The 23,961-nt window shown below is 46.0% G+C and overlaps 1 protein-coding gene across 4 annotated transcripts in view; it reads right to left on the reverse strand.

Moving 5' to 3' along the window:
- ADCY9 (adenylate cyclase 9) overlaps positions 1-23,961 on the reverse strand; it is a 193,103-nt gene that overhangs the window by 13,589 nt on the left and 155,553 nt on the right. For 2 of the 4 annotated variants that reach the window (XM_074965686.1, XM_074965685.1), the window contains exons 7-9: positions 20,888-21,226; positions 7,132-7,291; positions 3,569-3,717 (exon numbers count right to left, since the gene is read on the reverse strand). In XM_074965686.1, coding sequence (XP_074821787.1) covers positions 3,569-3,717; positions 7,132-7,291; positions 20,888-21,226 — 648 coding nt within the window. The remainder of the gene's footprint in view (positions 1-3,568; positions 3,718-7,131; positions 7,292-20,887; positions 21,227-23,961) is intronic. The other 2 variants (XM_074965688.1, XM_074965687.1) reach the window with 1 other exon arrangement.

Consider the following 23,961-nt stretch of genomic DNA (forward strand, 5'->3'; position numbering starts at 1 on the left):
GCTAAGAGTAACTGGAGGTAATGTAGTCAAGGCAATGGCTGGAAAAAACCATTTTCAGATCAGTTCCAACCCGAGATACATGGAGGAGTGTGTTAAGAACACTGAAAGGCAATTAGTTCCCAGGCTTATTGGATCAACTCCATAAAAAGTGACAAAAGAGGAGAAACAGCCTCTTTATGAATATGCCATTACCGAAGAACAACTCCTCAAAGAGGCTTTGAATTTACTTGCATTCCAGGCTCTTCTATCAGCAATTAATATAAAGAACAGCAAGGCACACAGTGCTCAGTTACATGTGCCAAGAACAATGACTACCAGCAAGTTACTGTTTAAAAAAAAATGTGCAAGAATGGATCCGTCTATAGCGTATGAAGAATTGTCAATACTGTGGTGACAAAGCATGATTAACACTGTAGATATTGCAAGAAAACTAGCTATTACTAAGGTTTTCAAATGAAAACTCTTGGCAGCTGTGATTTAGTCTTCATGTTGTTTTTCACTGTTGCTTCTACTCATTATTTTGCTAGATCTAGGATTGTATAGGGATGTGTATTATTTTGAATATGAATTTCTCTTTATAAAATAAAGTGACAAAATGTTCTGCAGTTACTGTACTTTGTTCATTAATGGTCACTGCTTTACAAAACACAGGACAAAATATACTATAATTGGGCTTGATTGTGCCTTGTAGGCATAGGCCTGTGCTGGAGGGAGCTTGGAGACAACCCATCCCAACAGAAACTCCCAGAGATATGGTGTTTCTTGGTCACACCTTAACACACCAGGGGAATCTGTCACGGACACCCTCCTCCTACCCCCTGAAGAGGATGTGTTGGCTGATATGTGGGTGGATGTCACCCAAGCCTTTTGGAATGGCTAGCAACATGAGCCTTGTGCAATCCACGTGCTCAGCTGAGATGAAGGGGGAGCAGGAGAAGGTTTCCTGTACCTTCCTTCCTCCCCACACCTGATATAACTCTGCAGTGGTTGGGTACAATCTGACCAGCTATCTGCACCTGGAATTTTCTCTAGAAGTCTACAGATAATGAATTAGACATAAAATCCAGTTTCTTACTTTTAATTTTTTTCCTGCGGCAAAATGTCACTGGTATAGACAAATGGGGTATGTCCTGACCCAGTCAATAACCCAGGAAATGCCAATAAGAATGAAACATTTTCCACCCCTGGCTAAGAAACTTCTTTTGCTTTTTCCAGGCACACTCTCCAGTGTGATGACATCTAGAGTTATGAGCAAATTAGATTATCCTATCCTGTGTCCCTAACATTAACCTCTCAGCCAAAGTCAAAGCCCAGGTGGGCCTTAAACTAAGGGGTCTGTAATAGTGCCACTGTACTACAGAAAAAAGTTAACAGGTAATAAACTTGATTTTCTCGTGGAGAGGGTGCCACTGGCAGAGACAGGTGGGTTGCAGCACCCCCAGCTGCTGGGAGGGAAGAAACCAATAGTTGGACGAAAGAAAGAACAAGAGTGAGATGAAGTCGAAGGTGAGACGAGAAGGAACCAGAAATTAGTAACTGGATTGTTTCCAGTAAGGCTGTCAAGAAACTAAATGCTTGGGTAATGAGGAGGGGCCAAAGGGACAGTGCTTGAGGAAAGTGTGTACCAAGCCCCAGGTAACACCACGGCACAGTTTATCCATGGATATATGCCCTGTTTCTGCCCTGGAATGGGAGACAATTGATCAATCTAATCTAAGGAAAGCACAAGAAGTCTGTCACTGAATAGGTGTACTGCAGAGCCAGATCCATCCAGAGACTGTAAAACTAGAGGCTTTTTGACCTTTATTGGGACCCTGGAACAGGATGACTAGGTAATGGAGTGACTTCTTTCTAGGCTGCACCAGAGTACAAGAAATTCATCTGCGCCTTGTGGTGAAGTCAGAAACTTGGACGAGAGATCTTGTTAATGAGAAAAGCTATAACTCAGCCAAGAAGCTGTGACAGAAGCAAAGAACTACTTTTCCCTCATAAAAAAACAGTTAGGGCAAACTACAGGAAAGGGACACTAACATCCCCACACAATGAACTGGGGTAATGGCTTCTTAAAAACCACTTTCCAGGAGAGGATGTGAAAGGAAATGGAATGAAGTTCAACCACCACATCTGGAGTGACAAAAAACGATAAATAAGCTGCTGAAATCCAAGAAAATGGCATCAGTTGTAATGATACCAAGGGCAGATCTTGAAGGAGTGTTTGATTGATCCATCCACAAGCTATTGGGACTTGAAGAAGTGTTTCCAGAGTCTCCCACGCTAGCTGGAGGGCTTTCGGTAGAAACTGTTGAAAAGTCCTATAATAAAACTATACCCAAGGAACCACATTTTAGCATATTATCCACATTCCAACCAGTGACTTGCAGAATGAGAGAAAGAGAAGATGACTGCTTAATGCTGTCTTGATGGTTGACTCCAGTTCTGAGTTCTTTCCAAAGGGGGCAGACTTTTCCTCCCATGGCACTGGTGTCCACTTCTGAGCAAAAGAGGGTCTGTTAAGGAGATTTTCTTTTGTTTACTAGACTCAGATTTGAGAACCTCAGCAGAGATGTGGAGAATGCCTTAGATGCTTCTTGAGGGGATTTGCTTTGATGAGCATGTTGCCTGCCATCTGCTTCCTGCACTGTGTGGTCCAGGAAGTCTCTGAAAAGGAGGTAAAATATTTGCCTCCAGTGGGAGGTAGAATGGTCTAGAGTGAGAGGCCATCCACCACTCCTCAAGGAAAAGCTGCAGAGTCAGATACAGGGATCTCTCATCACCCAAAGCCAAAAATAAATCCTTGGACAGAATTCAAGAGGGGATGAGTACAAAAGGAACCAGAGCATGTCTTGGAAGTTTCTTCAGAGATTAGAGAGTTCTAAACAGGAGGGAGAAGGGAAACTGAGAAGAGCTGGCTGATAATGGATCACTTGCAAACAGATTAAAGGAAAGGGATTCTAGTATTTGAGACTGATCTTCCTAGAAGTCATGCAGATCTCCTCCCAGATGGATCTGTAAGATGGCAATGATGGAGAAATCCATGGAGGCAGCCCAAAACATGGCAAAACTGTCTGGATTCAGACCGGCTCCCATCAGGAACTGATGGCGGTGAACACAAGCAAATCTTATATAAATGTGGTTGAGCACACATGCAACCTAGTCCCATGATGGAGGGCTCATGATTTCCAAAGTAGTTAGGACAGAGTCTGATTTTTTTGACTGTTTTCTTCCATTTCTCTTACTCTTTCTCCATTCTGAGTAATGGCTAGGGCAAGGAAAATATAAGCCAAGATGGCCCATCAGCCAGAGACACTAGGGGCTTCTTGAAGCAAGGCAGGAAACAAACTGCAAAACCCACTTACAGGGACCAGAGAAAGGGGCAGAACCATATGAAAATATGCTTCATTCAAACTGGCACCTCTCTCTCTGACCAACAGAGAACAAGACCCAACTCATCTGTCTGTACCACTCTCCACAGGAATGAACATTTCCTGTTTTGGGGCTGAACTAGTTAATCCTGGGGCAAAATGCAGCTCATGATACCTTGCCTACAGTGATAACATGCAATGCTCACCTGTCTGGACATAAAGAGATGTAGAGCAAGATGAGAAGCACTGCTCCTACAATAGTAGCCAATGATGATCTCATCCAGGAGCTCAGCTGGCAGAAGTTACAGTACTGGATAATGGTGATGAGAATCGCACAACACATAAACATGGTATACTGCAATGAACAGAAAGAATGACAAGTTAGCCTTTTCTTGCCCATTAGAGCCCTTCCACAAATAGATACCAATTTAAATAAAGGCATTCAATGATCTGAATGGTGAGAATACAATTTCTACTTACATAAAAATGAGCCATACATTAACTGTCTTTTCAATTAACTCTGATACCTTTGTATGAATTTCAGCAAACAGCACTACAAGTCTAGAAAAGTTCTTGCTTCCAATAAGCAAGAAAGCTTCTAACAGATAATGTGTCACAATTTTCATTAGCTGGAGTTCTGAGGTACAGCTTTAAACTTTTTCATAATTCCATCTTCAGCTCACCTTTGTAAAGGACTCAGTTCCTCCTATTCAAGCCATTGAGTTTGAGAATTTATAGATTACCATCATATACTCAATTATGCTCTGAAGGCTTCTCACTAAATCACATCTGTGTTTTAAATTGGATATCAAATTATACGTCTGGGTTGAAAACATGTGTTGAGTCCCAGAAACTCTGTCGCAGTGGCTGGCCCTAATAATATATTTTGCATGATAGTATTATTCCACTAAGTGCTGAACTCAACATGGATAATTATTCCTTTGAGGAACAAAAGTGAGCAGAAGTTTAACATAATGTTAATTGATGCTCTGTGGAACTGGTATTTGTGCCAAGCTGAAGGGGTAGTTCTCCATTTTTCCTTTCTGTTCCAAGTCTCAAATCCAAGAATCTCAGAAAACCTCCCTTTTCATGTCTTTAGTAGATAGGTAAATTGAAGTGCAAAGCAGATGCTTTCTGAGAAATATCTTAATTTCCCCAGAATGCAATACAGCAATAGTCAAATGCTAAAGTCCATCTTATGTAATGTACAAAGTAGGGCTGTGTTAAGAAAATCAATGAAGATCCAATGTTAAAATAGAGAACTCCACAAAATTGTACTGCAGGTCTTATTTTCCTTAGCATTAACTATGCTGCTCTTTATGATTTCTGGTGGCAATAATCTCTTTCATTGTGAGTGGAGTGGGACACCATTGCTTTGCTTTACAAGTTGAAAATTTGGAATGCTTTATTATGTTGTCTGGGGCACAACAACAGTTAAACAAAATAGCAAGGCCACATTCCAATTAGAAAAACAGTTTATCCACAACAGGCAAACTAGTAAAACTTACATAACTTACTTACATTTTTTAAACCATGACCACAGTTTTTCCAGGCTTTAATAACTAAGAAATAGCTATGCTGAATTTAAAAAAACCTCATTTCAGGTCTCGTAAAGTGCCAGGGCAATGGTTCTGACTTCAAGTGAAGCCCCAGCATGAAGCCAGCCTCTAGAGGGTCAGTAAGTGTCGTGTTTTACTATGTAAGCATGGCTTTGGAAAGTTTTTTTTTTTTTTTAATTATTATCATTATTTTACATCCGGGGAGGGTATATAATGCTATTAATAAAAAAAAACTTTGCAAAACCATGTCATAGTAAAATATGGCACTTACCTGACCCTCTACAGACTGGTCCCTTTCCCCAGAGCTCCATGATTGTTGCAACATCACCGAGCACAGGGCCAGCTGGAATATCTCTTGGTGAGTGAACCAACAACCCAATAAGTCTGGGGGATCTGAAACAGGAAAAAAAAGGGTAGTGCATGAACAGCTGCGTAATGAATACCATTCTTACTTGCTACTATGTGGGGCTTTCAGCACATACGACCTGAAACTGAGAGGGGCTGAGCACCCACAAATTCCATTGTTATTGTTAACTGTATTTTAAAAATATTTAGGAGGTGCTCAAGTACTACAGGGAACGGGCCTACATAAGACAAACAGAAGTCAAAAAGGGTTGAAGGTGTTCAGCACCTTTCAGGTTCAGGTCCAGTGTTGCTTGGGTTCTGTCACCTTATATATGACAGGCTGTTCTCCAGCAGTCAAAAGGGTAATCCCAGGTGTCTTCAGTTCCCCTGCCTGAATTGCAGACTTTGAGTTCCTGAAAAACTCTGTTCAGGGAATTAATTCTGCCAATTCCCCAGGACTATCCACACAAAGTTAGCCAAAGTTTCCTACAATTCTTGACAGGGCCTGCCTTCTTACAGCATCCTGAAACTCTGCAAGTAGAACCACCCTTTATTTCAGGGTTTCCTTGTCTCAACTTAACTTTAATCATCATCCCCCAGACTGTGTCCATTGCTGGACAGACCACTTCCACTGCCTGTCTCACCAATCTTCCTGTAGTCCCACAAAACTGACTGGGGGTGTGAATCAGTTTACCAGTCCCTGCCATTTCTTCTATACTCCTTTCCAGTCCCTCGAACTTGAGGACCGGTGCCGGCCTGTTGCTGCTCCTTGAACACAACCAGTCGCCTCTGCATAATTCAGAAACAATGGTTGGTACCATCTGATCCTCTATTCTCTGGAATACCAGTTCTATATTTCCACTCAGTTCCAGGGGTACTAGTCTGCTCTCATCAGACTCCTAACACCAGATATGTGATCTTCCAATCTATACACAGTCTGCTGTGCCCCACTCCCTACCACAGTCTAGAATTGGCACAGTTCTCCACCTTCCCAGGGTTTCAGGCAGGCCATTGTCCCTCAGTGTCTCCAGATTGTTCCTTAGGCTCATTTCCAGAGCAGACTGTCTGCTTCTCTTCCCTCCAGCCTTCTTAGCCTTCTAACAGGCCCCTTCCCAGAGAGAGGGAATTTATTATATTCTCTGTCCTACCTCTCCTCCTCTCCAACTAACCTTCTATCTCCTCTTTTAAATCCATCCCCTCCGCAGGTGCAAACAGTGAGACTACCAACCCTCTCAGACTCCTTTAACTTTTTTCGTGCTGGTGTGGGCTTCACACCCCGTTACAGGCCCACAGTTCTACAATCAGTCCAATAAGGAAAAAATTCACCTTTAAATTAAAGAAAATATAGCTTTAATATACTGGAAACATCACCAAATTACATAGAGAAAAAGAGCTACAGGGCCATTTAGAAGAGGACTAATAATTTTTGTGTTGCTGAAAATACTCCACCTATTTTGACAGTGTGCAAACACAGCACTGCTGTTGATATGACAGACAGACACAATCCACTGCTAATACCATTACTGCTGCTGAACTTCAGCAATGAGCCACGGAGGTCCTTAAGGATATTCCGCATCTCATTGGATAAGGAGTTCCCGCTCAGAAATTATGCTTTAATATATTGAAAAATTCCTAAGATGTGTTCAAATTTATTTACATTAAATTCTGCCTAAAGGTAATGTTTGTAAAAAAAAATAAGATTCATTCTACTAGCAATACCATCTTACAGAATCAGACCTATCCTCTTGAGAGATATAGATCACATGGATGAAGGGTATGGGGAAGGGGAGAAGACAAGGAGGGAGCCAATCTACTCCATTAAATCTAAAAGAAAGTTAGACAGGATACATTGTCCTAAAACTTACATGTATGTTGGTTTCAAAGTCAGAGGTGAAATGTGAAAAAACTGCAAGAGCCGGGAGGGAAACTAGGATTGCACCGATGAAATGTCGAGGCAGCCAGCCAGCAATCACCTCCAGCAGGCGCTTAGTACAAATCATCACCTCCTCCAGAAAGAATGCCATTCTGGAACAAATGAAAGCACAAACCAAATTTTTTTTTCCCCCAATGCATCACTTAACGTATCTGATTTACCTATAATAATATGGTCATTCTAGTTGCTATAGTTAATGTTGCATAACTAATCAGAGCGTAACTCCATGCTATCACTTGCTTATAACTTCCTGAAACAATCAGTGTTCGGTAAAAGATGAACCATTTTTTTTACAAAAGCTTGAAGATTTCTCTTCTATCACTTGGAAGATATGAGAGTGTGGGGGAAAAAAGCATGTTTTTCCCTGTTTACAAAAAAATTGGACTGTTTTTTGAAGTAAATGCTTTTGTACGTCAAAAAAGTTGTTTAAAATAACATTAAGAACATTGGAAAAGCGGGAGTGTGTATGGACAATTAACAACTTTGTTAATCAGTTAGCTTCAGACTTAAAGACTGTTTGGGTAGATGCTTTTCTAGCATTTTAAAGTCTTCTGAACTAGCTCTCCCAATGCCAGACAGCTTGAGAGAAAGAAGCTGCCCTCTGAAATCAACCCAAGTTCTTCTAAGGTATCAGACTCAGTACCTTCTTAACAACAAGGAATGGGAGGAGAGCGTGGGCTCATGACTGACTGGATCAGCAAGACCACAGTGCATAAAAAGAAGTCATGCTGAGCACTTTGGGAGGCCAGCTGGCATGTTCCTCCAGCAGCCCATTTGTATTTATTATGGCAAACACCAGTGTAGCTGGAACTGCACAAAGCACTCTTTGGGAAGAAACAGTCCTTGCCTCAACTGCTTACAAGCTAAAGGCCCAAGCCTCTCAAGTGCTGAGTGAACCATATGGGGAAGCGGAAAGCAGTCTAGGGCAGGGGTTCTCAACCTTTTTCTTTCTGACCCCCCCTGCGCAACATGCTATAAAAACTCCATGGCCCACCTGTGCCACAATAACTGGTTTTCTGCATATAAAAGCCAGTGCTGGTGTGAGGAAGTAGCAAGCAGGGCAGTTGCCTGGGGTCCCATGCCACAGGGGCCCCCACAAAGCTACTCAAGCTTTGCCTTCAGCCCCAGGTGGCGGGGCTCAGGGCCTTGGGCTTCAGCTTTCTGCCCTGGGCCCCAGCTAGTATAATGCTGGCCTTGCTTCACAGCCCCCCTGAATCCTGCTCGCAGCCCCCCCAGGGGGCCCTGGACCCCTGGTTGAGAACCACTGGTCTAGGGAAAAGTGAAGTTTATCCCCATGTAGCATGGGACTCCTATTACTGAAGAATTTAATTGAAAAAAAAATCCAAGATAGTTCTCAGGGGGGGAAAAAATGTAGTTAACACAGGAGCTAAAGTTGCACAAAACTATCCATTATTTAAAGAAACAAACCTAAAGAAACATAACTTTCAAAACCCACAAATATTAGCTAGTCTGGAAAATCACAGTTGATATTCAGTTTAAAATTAAAAAGAAAATTAGAAAGTAACATAATGAAGTTAAGGTCATCCAAACTACCTAACCTTTGGACCTGCATCAAGCTGCCCACAGAGCAAATGAAAATAAGGAAACAGTCCTTTCCACACAATACATAACTTCACAGGATCAGTGATTCTGAAAACTGAAGTGATCTAACTCGACTACCGCATTCTTGCTGATACACTAATTGTACATTACTAAAGGATTCAAACCAAAGTGTGTCTGTTTTTATATTGCTACATCAAACTACTCCTGCATTCTTTAAGACCATGCTCAGTTACAGGAGAGAGAGAAAGACTTTTACAGCTTATCACCAAGAGAGACCATATTTGGGACAATGGCTTGGGAAAATGTCTCAAAAGTATATTGGATTTTAACTGTTACAAAGTTTCATGCTGTGAGACTAAGCATAAACTCATAGTTACTGTACCTGGGACTAGTCACATTTTAGAGCCTGAACAAAAATTAGGTAACCAAATCACTGGGGCAGAGGTTCACATTTAAGTATCACAGAAGTATCATGCACATTGTAGGGGGAGTGGTCACTTCGGATGAGCTATTACCAGCAGGAGAGTGAGTTTGTGTGTGTATGGGGGTGGGGGAGTGAGAAAACCTGGATTTGTGCTGGAAATGGCCCACTTTGATTTTCATGCAGGTTGTAAGGAGAGTGGTCACTTTGGATAGGCTATTACCAGCAGGAGAGTGAGTTTGTGTGTGTGGTTTTTGGAGGGGGATGAGGGGGTGAGAGAACCTGGATTTCTGCAGGAAATGGCCCACCTTGATTATCATACACATTGTGAAGACAGTGATCACTTTTGATGGGCTATTACCAGCAAGAGAGTGAGTTTGTCTGTGGGGGGGGGGGGGGGGAGGGTGAGAAAACCTGGATTTGTGCTGGAAATGGCCCAACTTGATGATCACTTTAGATAAGCTATTACCAGCAGGAGAGTGGGGTGGGAGGAGGTATTGTTTCATGGTGTCTGTGTATATAATGTCTTCTGCAATTTCCACAGTATGCATCCGATGAAGTGAGCTGTAGCTCACGAAAGCTCATGCTCAAATAAATTGGTTAGTCTCTAAGGTGCCACAAGTCCTCCTTTTCTTTTTGCGAATACAGACTAACACGGCTGTTACTCTGAAACAGAAGTATATGTAGAGTATCAAAGCCACATACTCTTGATTTCCTTGACTCTACTGGCAAACAGTGCAAATAAAATAGATTTAGGATCCACTGAAACAGGATGAATAGCCCTTGTCAAAACTTCCTTTATAAATATGTTTTCAACCTAAATACCAGATGTGATGGACATGCGGGGGGTGGGGGGGCTGGCAGAGAACAAAGGCAGAACTTTTACTAAAGTTCTTTGGGGGACTCTAATACTTCGTTTTCATACTTTCTGAGGAGGTCTTGTTTGTTTGTCAGTGTAACTTTAATTTTGAATTTCTGGAGTAAACTTTTGTGGTTCTTGTGAGAAAACTACAATATCCTTTTAAGGGTCAAGGTTTTCTTTTTTTACTTCAGCTTAATAAAGCTTTTGTTCATCTGGGAATGCATTCAGAACTACAGAGAGAGAAAGAGAGAGTTATGGGTAGCAAAAGGATGAGGAGGGAGAAATTTGTAATATTTTTGTGCCTCACAGGAGGGAGCTAATAGACTTTTTAAACTCCAGTGGAAATTGGATTTTCCAGTTTAGATTAACAGGTTTTTATCGAAGAAAAAAAAATAACTACAAAACCTCACTTTATATAAAGAAAAATACTTACCAACAAAGAGTCTGACAATAGAAAAAATTTACAAGGCAAAATAAAACAAAATACTCAAATTATATACAGAATTAGCTCAGCTTTGCTCCGCTGGAGTTAATGGTAAACACCCAATGATTTCACTGGAGGCAGATTTAGGCTAATGATGAGTACCTTTGAAAATCCCACCCTAAATTTACCTCTCTGAAAGTGAAATTCACTTCCCTACATAAAGTATGAATATTAAATGTTTATGTGGGTGGAATATGGAGAGGTGGGAACAATGATATTCAGCCCCCAACATGGGTTCTCTAGACCCGTCCCCCCTTCCCAGCTGCTTCTCCAGCCAATGTGTTACAATACAACATAAGAACACAAGAACTGACACACTGGTTCAGGCCAATGGTCCATCCAGCCCTGTATCCTGTCTTCTGACACTGACCAATGCCAGATACTTCAGAGGGAATGAACAGACCAGGGCACTTATTGAGTGATCCATTCCCTTTCATCCACTCAGAGCTTCTGTCAGTTACAGCTTAGGACAACCAGAGCAAAGGGTTGTCTCCCCGATCCTCTTGGCTAATAGCCATTGATGAATCTCTCCTCCATGAACTTATTTAATTCTTTTTTGAACTGAGTTATATCTTTGGCCTTCACAACCACCCCTGGCAATGAGTTCCACAGGTTGACTGTGCATTGTGTGAAAAAGTACTTCCTTTGTTCGTTTTAAACCTGCTGCCTATTGATTTTATTAGGTGACTCCTGCTTATTATGTTATGTGAAGGGGTAAATAACACTTTCTTATGCACTTTCTCCACATCATTCATGATTTTACAGAGCTCTATTATTAGGGCCCTACGAAATTCACAGCCAAATGCATCATGGACTGTGAAATCTGGTCTTTTGTATGCTTTTACCCTATACTATACAGACTTCACAGGGGAGACCAATGTTTCTCAAATTGGGGGTCCTAACCCAAAAGGTAGTTGCAGCAGGGGTGGTCACAAGGTTATTTTAGGAGGTTGTGGTACTGTCACCCTTACTTCTGCGCTGCCTCCAGAACTGGGCGGCTGGAAAGTGGCAACTGTTGGCCAGGTGCCCAGCTCTGAAGGCAGCACCCTGCCAGCAGCAGCGCAGAAATAAAGGTGGCAATAATGTACCATGCCACTCTTATTTCTGCATTGCTGCCTTCAGAGTGGGGTGGCCAGAGTGGTGGCTGCTGACTGAGGGCCCAGCTCTGCAGGCAGCAGTACAGAAGTAAGGGTGGCAATACCATACCATGCCATCCTTACTTCTGCGCCGCTGCTGTCGGCAGCTCTGCCTTCAGAGCTGGGCTCCCGGCCAGCATCCGCTGTTCTCCAGCTGCCCAACTCTGAAGTCAGCGCCACCACCAGCAACAGCACAGAAGTAAGGGTAGCAGTATCGCAACCCCCCTTACAATAACCGTGGGACCCCCCACAGCTCCTTTTTGGGTCAGAACTCCTACAATTACAATATCATGAAATTTCAGATTTAAATAGCTGAAATGATGAAATTTATGATTTTTAAAATCCTATGACCATGAAATTGACCAGCATGAACCATGAATTTAGTCGGGCCCTATCTATCATATTCCCCTCCTCAGTCGTTTCTTTTAAAAATCTCTCCTCATGTGGAAGCTGTTCCATACCCTAATACTATTTGTTGCCCTTCTCTGATCTTTTCCCAATTCTGAAGTATCTTTTATGAGATGGGGTGACTGGAACTGTATGCAGTATTCAAAGTGTGAGCATACCACGGATTTATGTAGTGGAATTTTGATATGTTCTGTCTTATTATCTATCCCTTTCCTAATGGTTCCTAACAATTGGTCAGTGTTTTTACACTGTTCCTGCACATTGAGCAGATAATTTTCAGAGAACTATCCAGTGACTCCTAGATCTCTTTCTTGAGTGGTAACAGCTAATTTACATCCCATCATTTTACATATATAATTGGGAATATATTTTCCAATGTGCATTACTTTAAATTTATCAACATTGAATTTTGTAAGACATTTTGTTGCCCAGTCACCCAGTTTTGTGAGATCCCCTTATAATTCTCCAGAGTCTGCTTTGAACATAACTATCTTGAATAATTTTGTATCGCCTGCAAACCTTGCCATCTCACTGTTCACCCTTTTTCCAGATCATTTATGACTTGCTGAACAGCATTGGTGCCAATACAGATCCCTGGGGGACACAGCTATTTAACATTTTCCGTTTTAAAAAGACAGTTACCTTTTCCATAACTGGTGTTCTTCGAGAGGTGTTGCTCATGTCTATTCCACAATAGATGTGCGTGCTTGCCACGTGCACCGGTGTCGGAAGTTTTTCCCCTAGCAGTACCCGTAGGGGGGGAGTGCCCCCCGCAACCCCTGGAGTGGCGCCTGCCTGGCGCGGTATAAGGGGAGCTGTGCTCTCCCCCCACACTCAGTTCCTTCTTGCCAGACAACTCCGACAGAGGGGAAGGAGGGTGGGATGTGGAATAGACATGAGCAACACATCTCAAAGAACACCAGTTATGGAAAAGGTAACTGTCTTTTCGTCTTCGAGTGATTGCTCATGTGTATTCCACAATAGGTGATTCCAAGCTATATCTGTTGGAGGTGGGTAGGAGTTCACAAGTTCTCAGGACGGAGTACCACCCTGCCGAACCCAGTGTCATCCCTGGTTTGGGGGATGATCACATAGTGCGAGGTGAACGTGAGAACCGAAGACCACGTGGCGGCCCTACAAATATCTGGATGGGGATGTGGGCCACGAAGGCAGCCGACGAGGCCTGTGCTCGAATCGAGTGTGCCCTCACGATGGGTGGCGGGGGGGACACCCGCCAGCTCATAACAGGAATGGATGCACCAAGTGATCCAATTGGAAAGCAGCTGAGTGGAAATCGGCTGGCCCCTCGCACGCTTAGCCGAGGCGACGAACTGTTGCGAGGACTTTCTGAATGGCTTGGTCCGCTTGAGGTAAAAAACCAGAACTCGCCGCACATCGAACGTGTGGAGACGGCGCTCCTCACTGGATGCATGAGGCTTGGGGCAGAGGACCGGTAGAAAAATGTCCTGACCCATGTGGTAGGGGGAGACCACCTTCGGGAGAAACGCGGGGTGTGGGCGGAGGTGGACCTTGTCCTTATGAAAGACCGTGTATGGCGGCTCAGAGGTCAGGGCCCTGAGCTCCGAGACTTGCCTGGCCGACGTGATTGCAACCAGGAAGGCCACCTTCCATGAGAGGTGAGACCAGGAGCACATGGTCAGTGGTTCAAACAGGGGCCCCATGAGATAAGCCAACACCAGGTTTAGGTCTCACTGCGGGACCGGGGGGGTCTACAATATGGAAAAAGACGGTCCAAACCCTTAAGGAACCAGCCAGTCATAGCATGGGAAAATACCATGTGCCCTTGCACCGGCGGAAGGAAGGCCGATATGATGGCCAGGTGCACCTTGACTGACGAGGGCGCCAGGCCCTGGGCCATCAGGTGGAGGAGATAATCAAGGATAAGCTGGATCGGGGCGGCCACAGGGGGACACCCTGGTCCACTGCCCACCTAGAAAACCGAGACCACTTTGCCAAATAAGCGCGGCAAGTGGAGAGCCGTCTACTTTCGAGGAGGACGCGCTGAACCTGTTCTGAGCACGTTCTTTCCTCTCCACCTAACCACTGAGCAGCTACACCATGAGGTGAAGAGCTGCTAGGTTGGGATGAAGAAGGCGGCCCTGGTCCTGAGAGAGTAGGTCCGGGCAGAGTGGCAACGGCCACAGCGGAGCTACTGCCAGGCCCGTGAGGGTGCCGTACCAATGCTGCCTGGGCCACGCCGGGGCAATCAGGAGGATCCGGGCCTTGTCTGGCTTTATCTTCTCCAGGACCCTGCTGATTAGAGGGAATGGGGGAAAGGCGTACAGAAGCCGGCCTGACCAGGACAGGATAAAGGCATTGGAGATAGCGCCCCTCCCAGGCCCCTACTGGAGCAGAACCAGGGGCATCACCAGTCCTGCCAAGTCACGAATAGATCCACCTGGGGAGTTCCCCACCTTTCGAAGAGCTGGTGGGCCACTTCCGGGTGGAGGGACCACTCACGTTGTGAGGAAAAATCCCTGCTCAAGCAATCCGCCCTCTTGTTCCAGGTGCCTGGTAGGTGAAAGGCCTTCAGGTGGATGTCGTGGGCTATACAGAAGTCCCACAGCTTGAGGGCTTCGTGGCAGAGGATCGGGCCCCGCCTTGCCTGTTGATATAGAACATCGAGGCTGTGTTGTCCGTGAGGACCCTGACTACCTTGCCCTCCATGTGTAAATGGAAGGCCATACACACCAGTCGCACGGCCCTGAGCTCCTTGACAATTATATGTAGGGTCAGGTCTTGAGCCGACCACAGGCCTTGGGTCTGAAAGTTCCCCATATGGGCCTCCCAATCCAGGGCTGATGCATCGGACACCAGCTCCAACAACGGAGCCCTGTCCCTGAATGGGACCCCTTGGAGTATGTTGTTTCAAGTGGACCACCACCGTGGGGAGGTGATCACAGAGTCCAGCATGGTGAGGACCTTGTCCATCCTGTCCGTGGCCTGGGAGAACTTCGAGATCAAGAGCTGGAGGGGCCTCATCCTGAGTCTGGCGTGACGGTCCACGTACGTGCACGCTGACATGGGACCCAAAAGCTGCAGGCAAACCCTGGCTGTTGTCACCGGGAACCTTGTGACTGAGTTGATGAGACCTTTCAGGGTCTTGAATCTGTCTGGCGGGAGAGAGGCCCTGGCTGATGCTGCGTCCAGGAGCATGCCGATAAACTCTGCGTTGGACCGGGACTAACATGGACTTGGCGTTGTTTACCAACAGGCCCAAGGCAGTGCACGTGGACAGGAGGAGCGCCACGTGATCCCTCACCTGCGACCAGGAGGTGCCCTTGACAAGCCGATCATCCAGATAGGGAAATATCTGGACCCCTCGCCCTCTGAGGTAGGCCACTACCACCGACATGCATTTTGTAAACACCCTGGGGGCAGTGGACAGACCAAACGGGAGGACTGTGAATTGGCAGTGATTCTGTTCCATCACGAAACGGAGGAAGCGCCTGTGCCCCTCGAATATGTGGATGTGGAAATACGCGTCCTGTAGATGGAGGGCAGTGTACCAATCCCCGGGATCCAGGGAGGGGATGATGGAGGCCAGGGAAACCATGCAGAATGTAGTGGTTCACCATGTAGTGGTTCAGATCTCACAGGTCCAGGATGGGCCTGAGCCTCCCTTTGGCCTTCAGGATAAGGAAATAACGGGAGTAATACCCCTTGCCCATGAACTCCTCTGATACCGCCTCTATTGCTCCTAGTCCTAGGAGGCACCCCACCTCCTGCTCGAGCAGAGCTTTGTGCGAGGGGTCCCCCAAGAGGGATGGGGGGTGGTTGGGTGGGGAGGAATTAAACAGGAGGGTGTAACACCGGGAGATGGTGTTGAGGACCCATTGGTCTGAGGTTAGCCGCAACCATTCCGGGAAGAAAGCACACAACTCGTTGGAGAAGGGGAGATTTATTGGGGGTGGATCCCTGATGAGGACTGGTGGGGTGCCCCTAAGCGTCCCATCAAAAGCACCTTTTCCCTGCCTGCTTACCCTTGGAGGACCCAGGCTGGGGGGGCAGGCTGAGACTGCCTCTGAGGGCGTCTCTTATAGTCCTGCTGCTTCTTATGGACGGCCTCATACTTTGGGAGGGTGGCCTGGGCAGGAGTCTGCTGCGGCTTGAACTTAGGTTTTGCCAGAGCTGGGGCACAGAGGCCCAGAGTCTGGAGGGTCGTGCAGGAGTCCTTCATGCCATGCAGGCTTGTATCTGTTTCTGCCGCAAACAGAGCTTTCCTGTCAATCGGGAGATCCTGCATGGAAGACTGTGCCTCGCTGGACAGCCCAGAGAGCAGGAGCCATGACACCCATCTCATGGACACCGTGGAGGCCATGGATCGTGTGGCCGTGTCCGCAGCATCTGAGGCTGCCTGCAGGGATGCCCTAGCGGCCGCTGCCCCTTCCTCCACTAGCGCCTTGAACTCCTTCCTACCGCGCTCCTGGAGGGAGTCCTCAAACTTGAGCAGGGAGCCCCACAGATTGAATTCATACCGGCCCAGGAGAGCCTGATGGTTTGCCACTCGTAACTGGAAGCTCAAAGACAAATAAATTTTCCTTCCGAAAGAGTCCAGTCTCCGAGAGTCTTTGTTCTTTGGTGTCAGGGCTGGCTGACCTTCCATTCCCTGTGGTTGATCGACTCGACCACCAGGGAGTTGGGCGCTGGGTAGGTATACAATTACTCATGCCCCTTAATGGGTACAAAGTACTTGCATTCTGCCTTCTTAGAGATGGGGGCCAACGAGGCCAGTGTTTGCCACAGGGCATTTGAAATCTTAGCCACCCCTTCACGGAAAGGCAAGGCCACTCTACCCAGTGCCGACGGGGACAGCACGTTAAACAGGGATGCTGAGAGCCCCTCCATCTCCTCTGCCTGGAGGTGGAGGCTTACTGCCACCCTCTTTAAGAGTTCTTGATGGGCCCTGAAGTCCTCCTGTGGGGTGGAAGGGGCGGGGCAAGGAGGCTGGTGCGGTGCTCTCAGTATCGGCTGGCACTGGTGGGTCCACCACCTGATCGGACATTAGGCATGGTGCCGAGGATGTACGTCCCACCGACCCTTTTCTCGGGGGTCTGGAGAGGGAGGCCGACGGTGCTTCCGAAACTCCGGCCACCGAGTGAGCTCCCACCGGGGGCTGCGCCGGAGCCCACTGGTACCATTGGGCCAGCCACAACGCTTGGTGCCACTGCACCTGCCGTGGCACCGGTGGGGCTGGCTGTTTGGATTGGCTGGCCTGGGCCATTGAAGGATGGCTACGAATGGAGGCCGGGCTGGCGTAAGATCTGCTGCGGTTTCTGGACCAGGAGAAGCGGCGGTGCTGGGATCTACGTCGGCCATGGGACTGCAATCTCTACATGGAGGACCGGTACCCATGGTAACAGCTGCTCCGCAAACGGCCTCGACGGGTGGACCCGTGACAGCGAGACACTGGTGATCGACGCCTGGGGCTGCAATGTCTTGGTAGAGACTTGGAGCGGGAGTCTGAGCAGGGATGGCATCGATGACCGTGCTGTGACCGACTGCGGTACCCCCTCCGAGACGAGGACCATTGGCGATGCCTGCCACGGTCCTGTCGATATCTGCTCCTTGAGGACGAGCGGTACCTAGAGTCCCGGCCGGCCGGAACTCAGCCAGACAATCTGGTAGGCATCGAGGGCAATCCACATGGACTCTGCCCTGAATGGTCACTGGGTGGTGAACGGCATCAGGAACGTTCCCTTGACCGAGACCGGTACCGGGACGGAGGCGGCTGTGGAGATCCCAGCAGCGGCTTGCCTCTGGAGCGTGGGGCCAACATCGGTGGCGCTCCAGGCACCGGCATGGACATAACGTCCCGGGCCGCCTGGAGGGCTTCAGGCGTAGATGGTATCTGGACAACCAGAGAGGCCTGTTCCGAAGGGGCCGGGATACTCCGCTCAACGTGAGTCAGAGGCCTGGGGCCCAGTGGGGATTGAGGACTGCCCGATATGGGCCTAGCCTCTGTCCAAGACTTCCCTCGGTGCCGCTGTGAAGTGGGAGTCTTCCTGGCCCTCTTGGGGTGCCCTGTGGATGGGGAGCAGTGCGACTGGTTGATGGCACCGGAGGGTTGCCACATATCGACGCCGCCGTGCTGGGTACCGGTTCAGAGTGGCGTGCCGGAGTTGGGGTCAGCGCCGACTCCATCAGGATGGACAGGAGCCTAATGTCCCTTTCTCTTTTGGTCTGAGGCTTAGACTTGCAAATCTTGCACCTTTCACTGATACAGGTTTCTTCCAAACAGCGCAAACAGTCTGCGTGCTGGTCACTTCTTGACACAGAACGCCTACAAGAGCCGCATGACTTAAACCCCGGGGTGCAGGGCATGCCCTGGCCCGGGCTCACTGACTAACTAAACAGTTAACTACAGGTACTAACACTGAACGAACGAACGAACAGTTGTGGGGACGAGCTACAGCAAAGCTGGAACAGAGTAGTTCCGATGCACCTTCACTGGCGGCAAGAAGGAACTGAGGGTGGGGGGAGCACACACCTCCCCTTATACCGCGCCAGGCAGGCACCACTCCAGGGGTCGCGGGAGGTGCTCCCCCGCATAGGTACTGCTAGGGGAAAAACTTCCAGCACTGGTGCACATGGCGAGCACACACACCTATTGTGGAATACACATGAGCAATCACTCGAAGAAGAACTGACCATTTATTCCTACCCTCTGTCTCCTGTCCTTTAACTAGTTACTGATCCATGAGAGGATCAGTATCCCAAGACTGCTTACTTTGCTTAAGAGCCTTTGGTGAGGGACCTTGTCAGAGGCTTTCTGAAGTCCAAGTACACTAATATCCACTAGATCACCCTTGTCCATGTTTGTTGACCCCCTCAAAGAATTCTAATAGATTGGTGAGGCATGATTTCCCTTTATAAAAGCCATATTGACTCTTCCCAAATAAATAATGTGTTCATTTAGGTGTCTCATGATTCTGTTCTTTACTACAGTTTCATCCAATTTGTTTTGTACTTAAATTAGGCTTACTAATTGGTGTTAAATTAGCTATCCTCCTGTCACCTGGTACAGAAGCTAATTTAAGTGATAAATTACATATCAGTTAGTAGTTCTGCAATTTCCTATTTGAGTTCCTTCAGAACTCTTGGACAAATACCATCTGGTCCTGGTGATTTATTACTGTTTAATCTATCAATTTGTTCCAAAACCTCCTCTATTGACACCTCAATCTGGGACAGTTCCTCAGATCTGTCATAAAAAAAGAATAGTTCAGGTGTGGGAATCTCCCTAATATCCTTTGCAGTGAAGATTGATACAAAGAATTCATTTAGCTTCTCCGCCATGGACTTTTCTTCCTTGAGTGTTCCTGTAGCACCTCGATCATCTAGTGATCCCACTGATTGTTTGGCACATTTCCTGCTTCTGATATACTTAAAAAGTTTTTGATGTTAGTTTTTATGTCTTTTGCTAGTTGCTCTTAAAATTCTTTTTTGGCCTGCCTAATTATGCTTTTACATTTGACTTGTCAGAGTTTCTGCTCCTATTTTCCTCAGTAGGATTTGATTTCCAATTTTTAAAGGATGCCTTTTTGCCTTAATCACTTCTTTTACTCTGTTTACCCAAGGTGACTTTTTTTTTAAAATTTGGGGACTATTCAGTTTGAACTTCTATTATGGTGTTTTAAAATAATTTTAATGCAGCTTGCAGACATTTCACTCTTGTGACTGTACCTTTAAATTCTGTTTAACTAGCTTCCTCATTTTTGTGTAGTTTCTTTTTCTGAAGTTAAATGCTACTGTGCTGGGCTTCTTTGGTATTTTCCCTCCCACAAGGATGTTAAAATTAATTACATTATGGTCACTATTACTGAGTGGTTCAGCTATATTCACCTCTTAGATAAGACTCTATGCTCCATTTAGCACTAAATCAAGAATTGCCTCTCATCCCTTGTGGGTTCCAGGACTAGCTGTGCCAAGAAGCATTCATTAATGGTGTCTAGAAACTTTATTGCAGCATCCCGTCCTGAGGTGACATGTACCCAGTCAATATTGGGAGAGTTGAAATCCCCCGTTATTATTGAGTTTTCTATTCTCTAATCTCTCTCTCTCTCTCATCATTTTACAATCAACTTCCTGGTCAGGTAGTTGGTAGTATAGTCCTGTTATACACTTATTATTCAAGAATGGAATTTCTATCCATAGAGATTCTATGGTACATTTGGATTCATTTTAGATTTTAACTATATTTGACTCTATGCTTTCTTCCACATATAGTGCCACTCCCCCACCAGCATGACCTACTCTGTCATTCCTATATATTTTGTACCCTGGTATTACCATATCCCATTGATTATCATCGTTCCACCAAGTTATTGTGATGCCTATAATACCAGGCACTCAAGTCCTCCCATCTTAGTATTCAGACTTCTTCTAGCATTTGTATACACAAACTTATAACATTTGTCACTTTTTAGTTGTCTGCCAGTTGCATGGGACAGTAGGGCCACTGGATGTCTATAAATGCAGATCTGCAACTCCTCTCCAGCCTACCTCCAAAGTGACCTTCCATCCTATACTCACACAGGCTGGCACGGAGGCCAGTTCTGTGGCATGCAGTGTATGCAAAAACACCCCTGTTTAGCTGGTCAGCCAGTTGATCCGCCCCCACCAAAAAAACAAACAAAAAAAAGCAAACAAAAAACCCCATTCCCAACCTACATACACACCCCATGCAGAGATTAGGTGATGCAGAGGGCCTTGTGCTGGACATCCACACGACGGTCAAATTTTACCCCAGCTAGTCTTCTGGCAACCATTACGATAAATCTATCAGCAAACCTGATTAGCTGATCCCATGATGATCCTTTCTTGCAGTGGTCTCCAAAGTGGGGTGCGCGCACCCCAGGGGTTGCGCAAGACCATCCCTGGGGGTGCGCGGCAGAAGGAGCACTGCCGGCACGGCGGCAGCAGCGCTCCTGGACCTTTGATTCTTTGGCAGCACGCCGGCGGCAGCTCGGCTCTCCCCGCTCCGTCTTCAGCGGCACGCCGGCGGCAGCTCGGCTCTCCCAGCTCCGTCTTCGGCAGCACGCCAGCGGCAGCTCGGCTCTCCCAGCTCCGTCTTCGGCGGCACGCCGGCGGCAGTTTTTTTTTTTTTTTTTTGCTTCCTTAGAGCTGGCCCTGGGGGTGTGTGATCCAAAAAGTTTGAAGACCCCTGCTTTATTGAAGCAAAGTATTTGAAAAAGCCACCATGACTTCCAGAACAATGCAAAATTCTACATTCGATAATAATATTTACATCTTCACACTGATCCTTTGGCATAGGATTTATCGCAATTGTACTATTCCACATTTTGGTATCAAAGCTAATTTTATTTAACCCTATTTTTCAGTCCAGTAGCTGCCAAGAAGTTGTGCTGTGCTAGATGCAGCACCTCCCTTCAAGCAGTAAAAGGAAGCACTGCATTGAATCCAGACTTCAGTAGGAGATGCAGTAAATTAATGGCTGTGGGGGCAGTATCAGTAAATGATGCAGTATCAGTGTCTGGCACAGCAGCAGGACCAAAGTGTTAAACATTTAAGATGCTTCTACAGACTGTATTTCAAATGAGGGATTTCAACAAATAGTTGATGGAGGAAACAGAAGAGAAACAGGGGAATGTTACAATCATTTCTGTATTTGTCAGTAGTTAAAATCAGTTGTAGTCCCAATTCCTGGTCAACAACAAATTGTTACGCTTCAATCCAAAACCACTTGGCATAGCAGTAACTTGGTGGGATGGTGTGAGGATCTGTAGACCTGGAACCTCCATCTGCTGGCTCCTGGTTCTACATCACCAGCCAACAGCTCTGGTAAAGTGAGGAACAGCATCCTATGAGCCCCACAGGTTCAGGCACCACTGGATGTTCAGCCCACGGAGGTCCTGACTGCAGGAGCCTACCACCTTCTGTGACTGGCCCAGGCACAATATTTAAGACTCATGGGAAACATCTGGAGGCTGTCTCTGCAACTAGGCAGATTCCTGGCTTGTTGCTGCAAACAGTCCCTGCAGCACACTCCTGATACCCTGCCTTGCTCCTGTTTCCTGACCCCAGACCTGCTCTTGATACCTGGGCCTGGTTCCTGGTCCCTTGATTTGCTCCTAACTCCTCACCCCTGCCTTAGTTCCTGCTCCCCTTCACCACTCCTGACAACTCACATTGCCTCTGTTCCACTAACAACCCTGCTTCCGCTGACTCACTTGGCTCCAACCCACTGTGGCTCATCAACATCAACACTGACCTGATCCTATGGCACGGCACTGCTATGGACTGAGAGAGAGATCAAAAGACAGATTCATAACAACTCCATGAAGAGACAGATCTATGTGATCAGGGATTTCATATTAAAAGAACTGATGGCCTGTCAACAGACCAGATACAGGGAACAGAAGAGCGTGCTGTCTGTCAGGAGCAAGGATATGAGATGTGAATGTGAGGATGAAGAGGATCCTGATGGGAGAGTGAAAACATCCAGTGGTTGTGCTGCATGTCAGGATGAATGACACTGCTAGATTCCACCTGGAATGGACCAAAGATGACTACATTCTTCTGGGTAAGACATTTAAAAAAGTGGAAGTTCAGGTGATTTTCAGCTGAGTACTTCTGGTCCCTAGAGAAGGAGACTGAAGGCATGACAAAATAGTGAAGATCAACAGATGGCTCAAGGATTGGTGCTATGAGGAAGGTTTTGGGATGATCAATCATTGTGAGGCATTTACAGAAAGAAGACTTTCTGATGGTCTGAGATACTAATCTTATGGGATAAAGGCTGGCATGATTGATAAGAAGGGCTTTAAACTAGGAGATAAGGGGAGAAGATTGGGAGAGACTCATGCAATCGCCATGCTTGGTTCAGTACACAGGAGCAGGAAAATCAGCTAAAGGAAGATATATTAAGAGATAATAGAACACTAAAAGCTAGAAAATTGGGTAAGGGCTGAGGGAAACTGAAATGCTTGTACCCAAATACAAGGAGTCTGGGCGATGAAATGGAGGAACTGGAACTACTGGTGCAAGAGGTTAAACCAGATATGGGTATTAGAGAAGCATGGTGGAATAGCATTCATGATTGGAATACAGATATTAAAAGGCATGTGCTGGAGATTGGAATAAAGGTAAAGTTGATGGGGTAGCATACATCAACAAAGCAGTAACCTGTAAAGAAATACAAAGTGATAATAAGGACAAACATATTCTGCCTGGGTCAAAATCACTTCGGGGAAAGTTTGTAAAAAAACGGTTCTGTTGGGATGGTGTTACAGGTCTGTTATAGACTGTTATGGATAGTAATCTCTTGAATATTATTAGAGAGAAATACTTTTGGGAATTGTGTCATAATGGGAGACGAACTTCTCTGATATAGAATGGAGAATAAATGCTTGGATTGGTTTGAAGAATAAATGCTGTTAATACTGGTAGAGCCCAGTTATTTCTGCTGTGATAAACAACAGCTTTCTTAACCACATCATCACTGAATCAACAAAAAGTGATGCAATTTTAGACTTGGCTTTTATTAAGTAGTGAGGACATCACAGAAGAGTTGGTCGTAGGAAACAACTTTGGATCAAGTGATCATAAATTGATTCAGTTTAAATTAAATGGAAGGATAATCAAAACCAGCTCATCAACTATCATTTTTTTATTTCAAAAGGGCAGGTTTTTTTGGGAAATTAATTCAGTGATCTGAACTGAAAAGCTCAAGGACTTAAATACAGAGAAGGCTTGGAATTTCTTCAAATCAACTATATAAAAACTATCTGAAATTTGCACCCCAAGTAAGGGGAAGAAACCGGTAAGGAAAGGCTCCAGACCCAGCTGGATGAATAATCACCTGAAAAAGGTTATTAGGAATAAGCAGAGCTCCTGGGCAAGGG

This window comes from Natator depressus, chromosome 10 (assembly GCF_965152275.1).
Source record: "Natator depressus isolate rNatDep1 chromosome 10, rNatDep2.hap1, whole genome shotgun sequence".
NCBI classification, from domain to species: Eukaryota; Metazoa; Chordata; order Testudines; family Cheloniidae; genus Natator; species Natator depressus.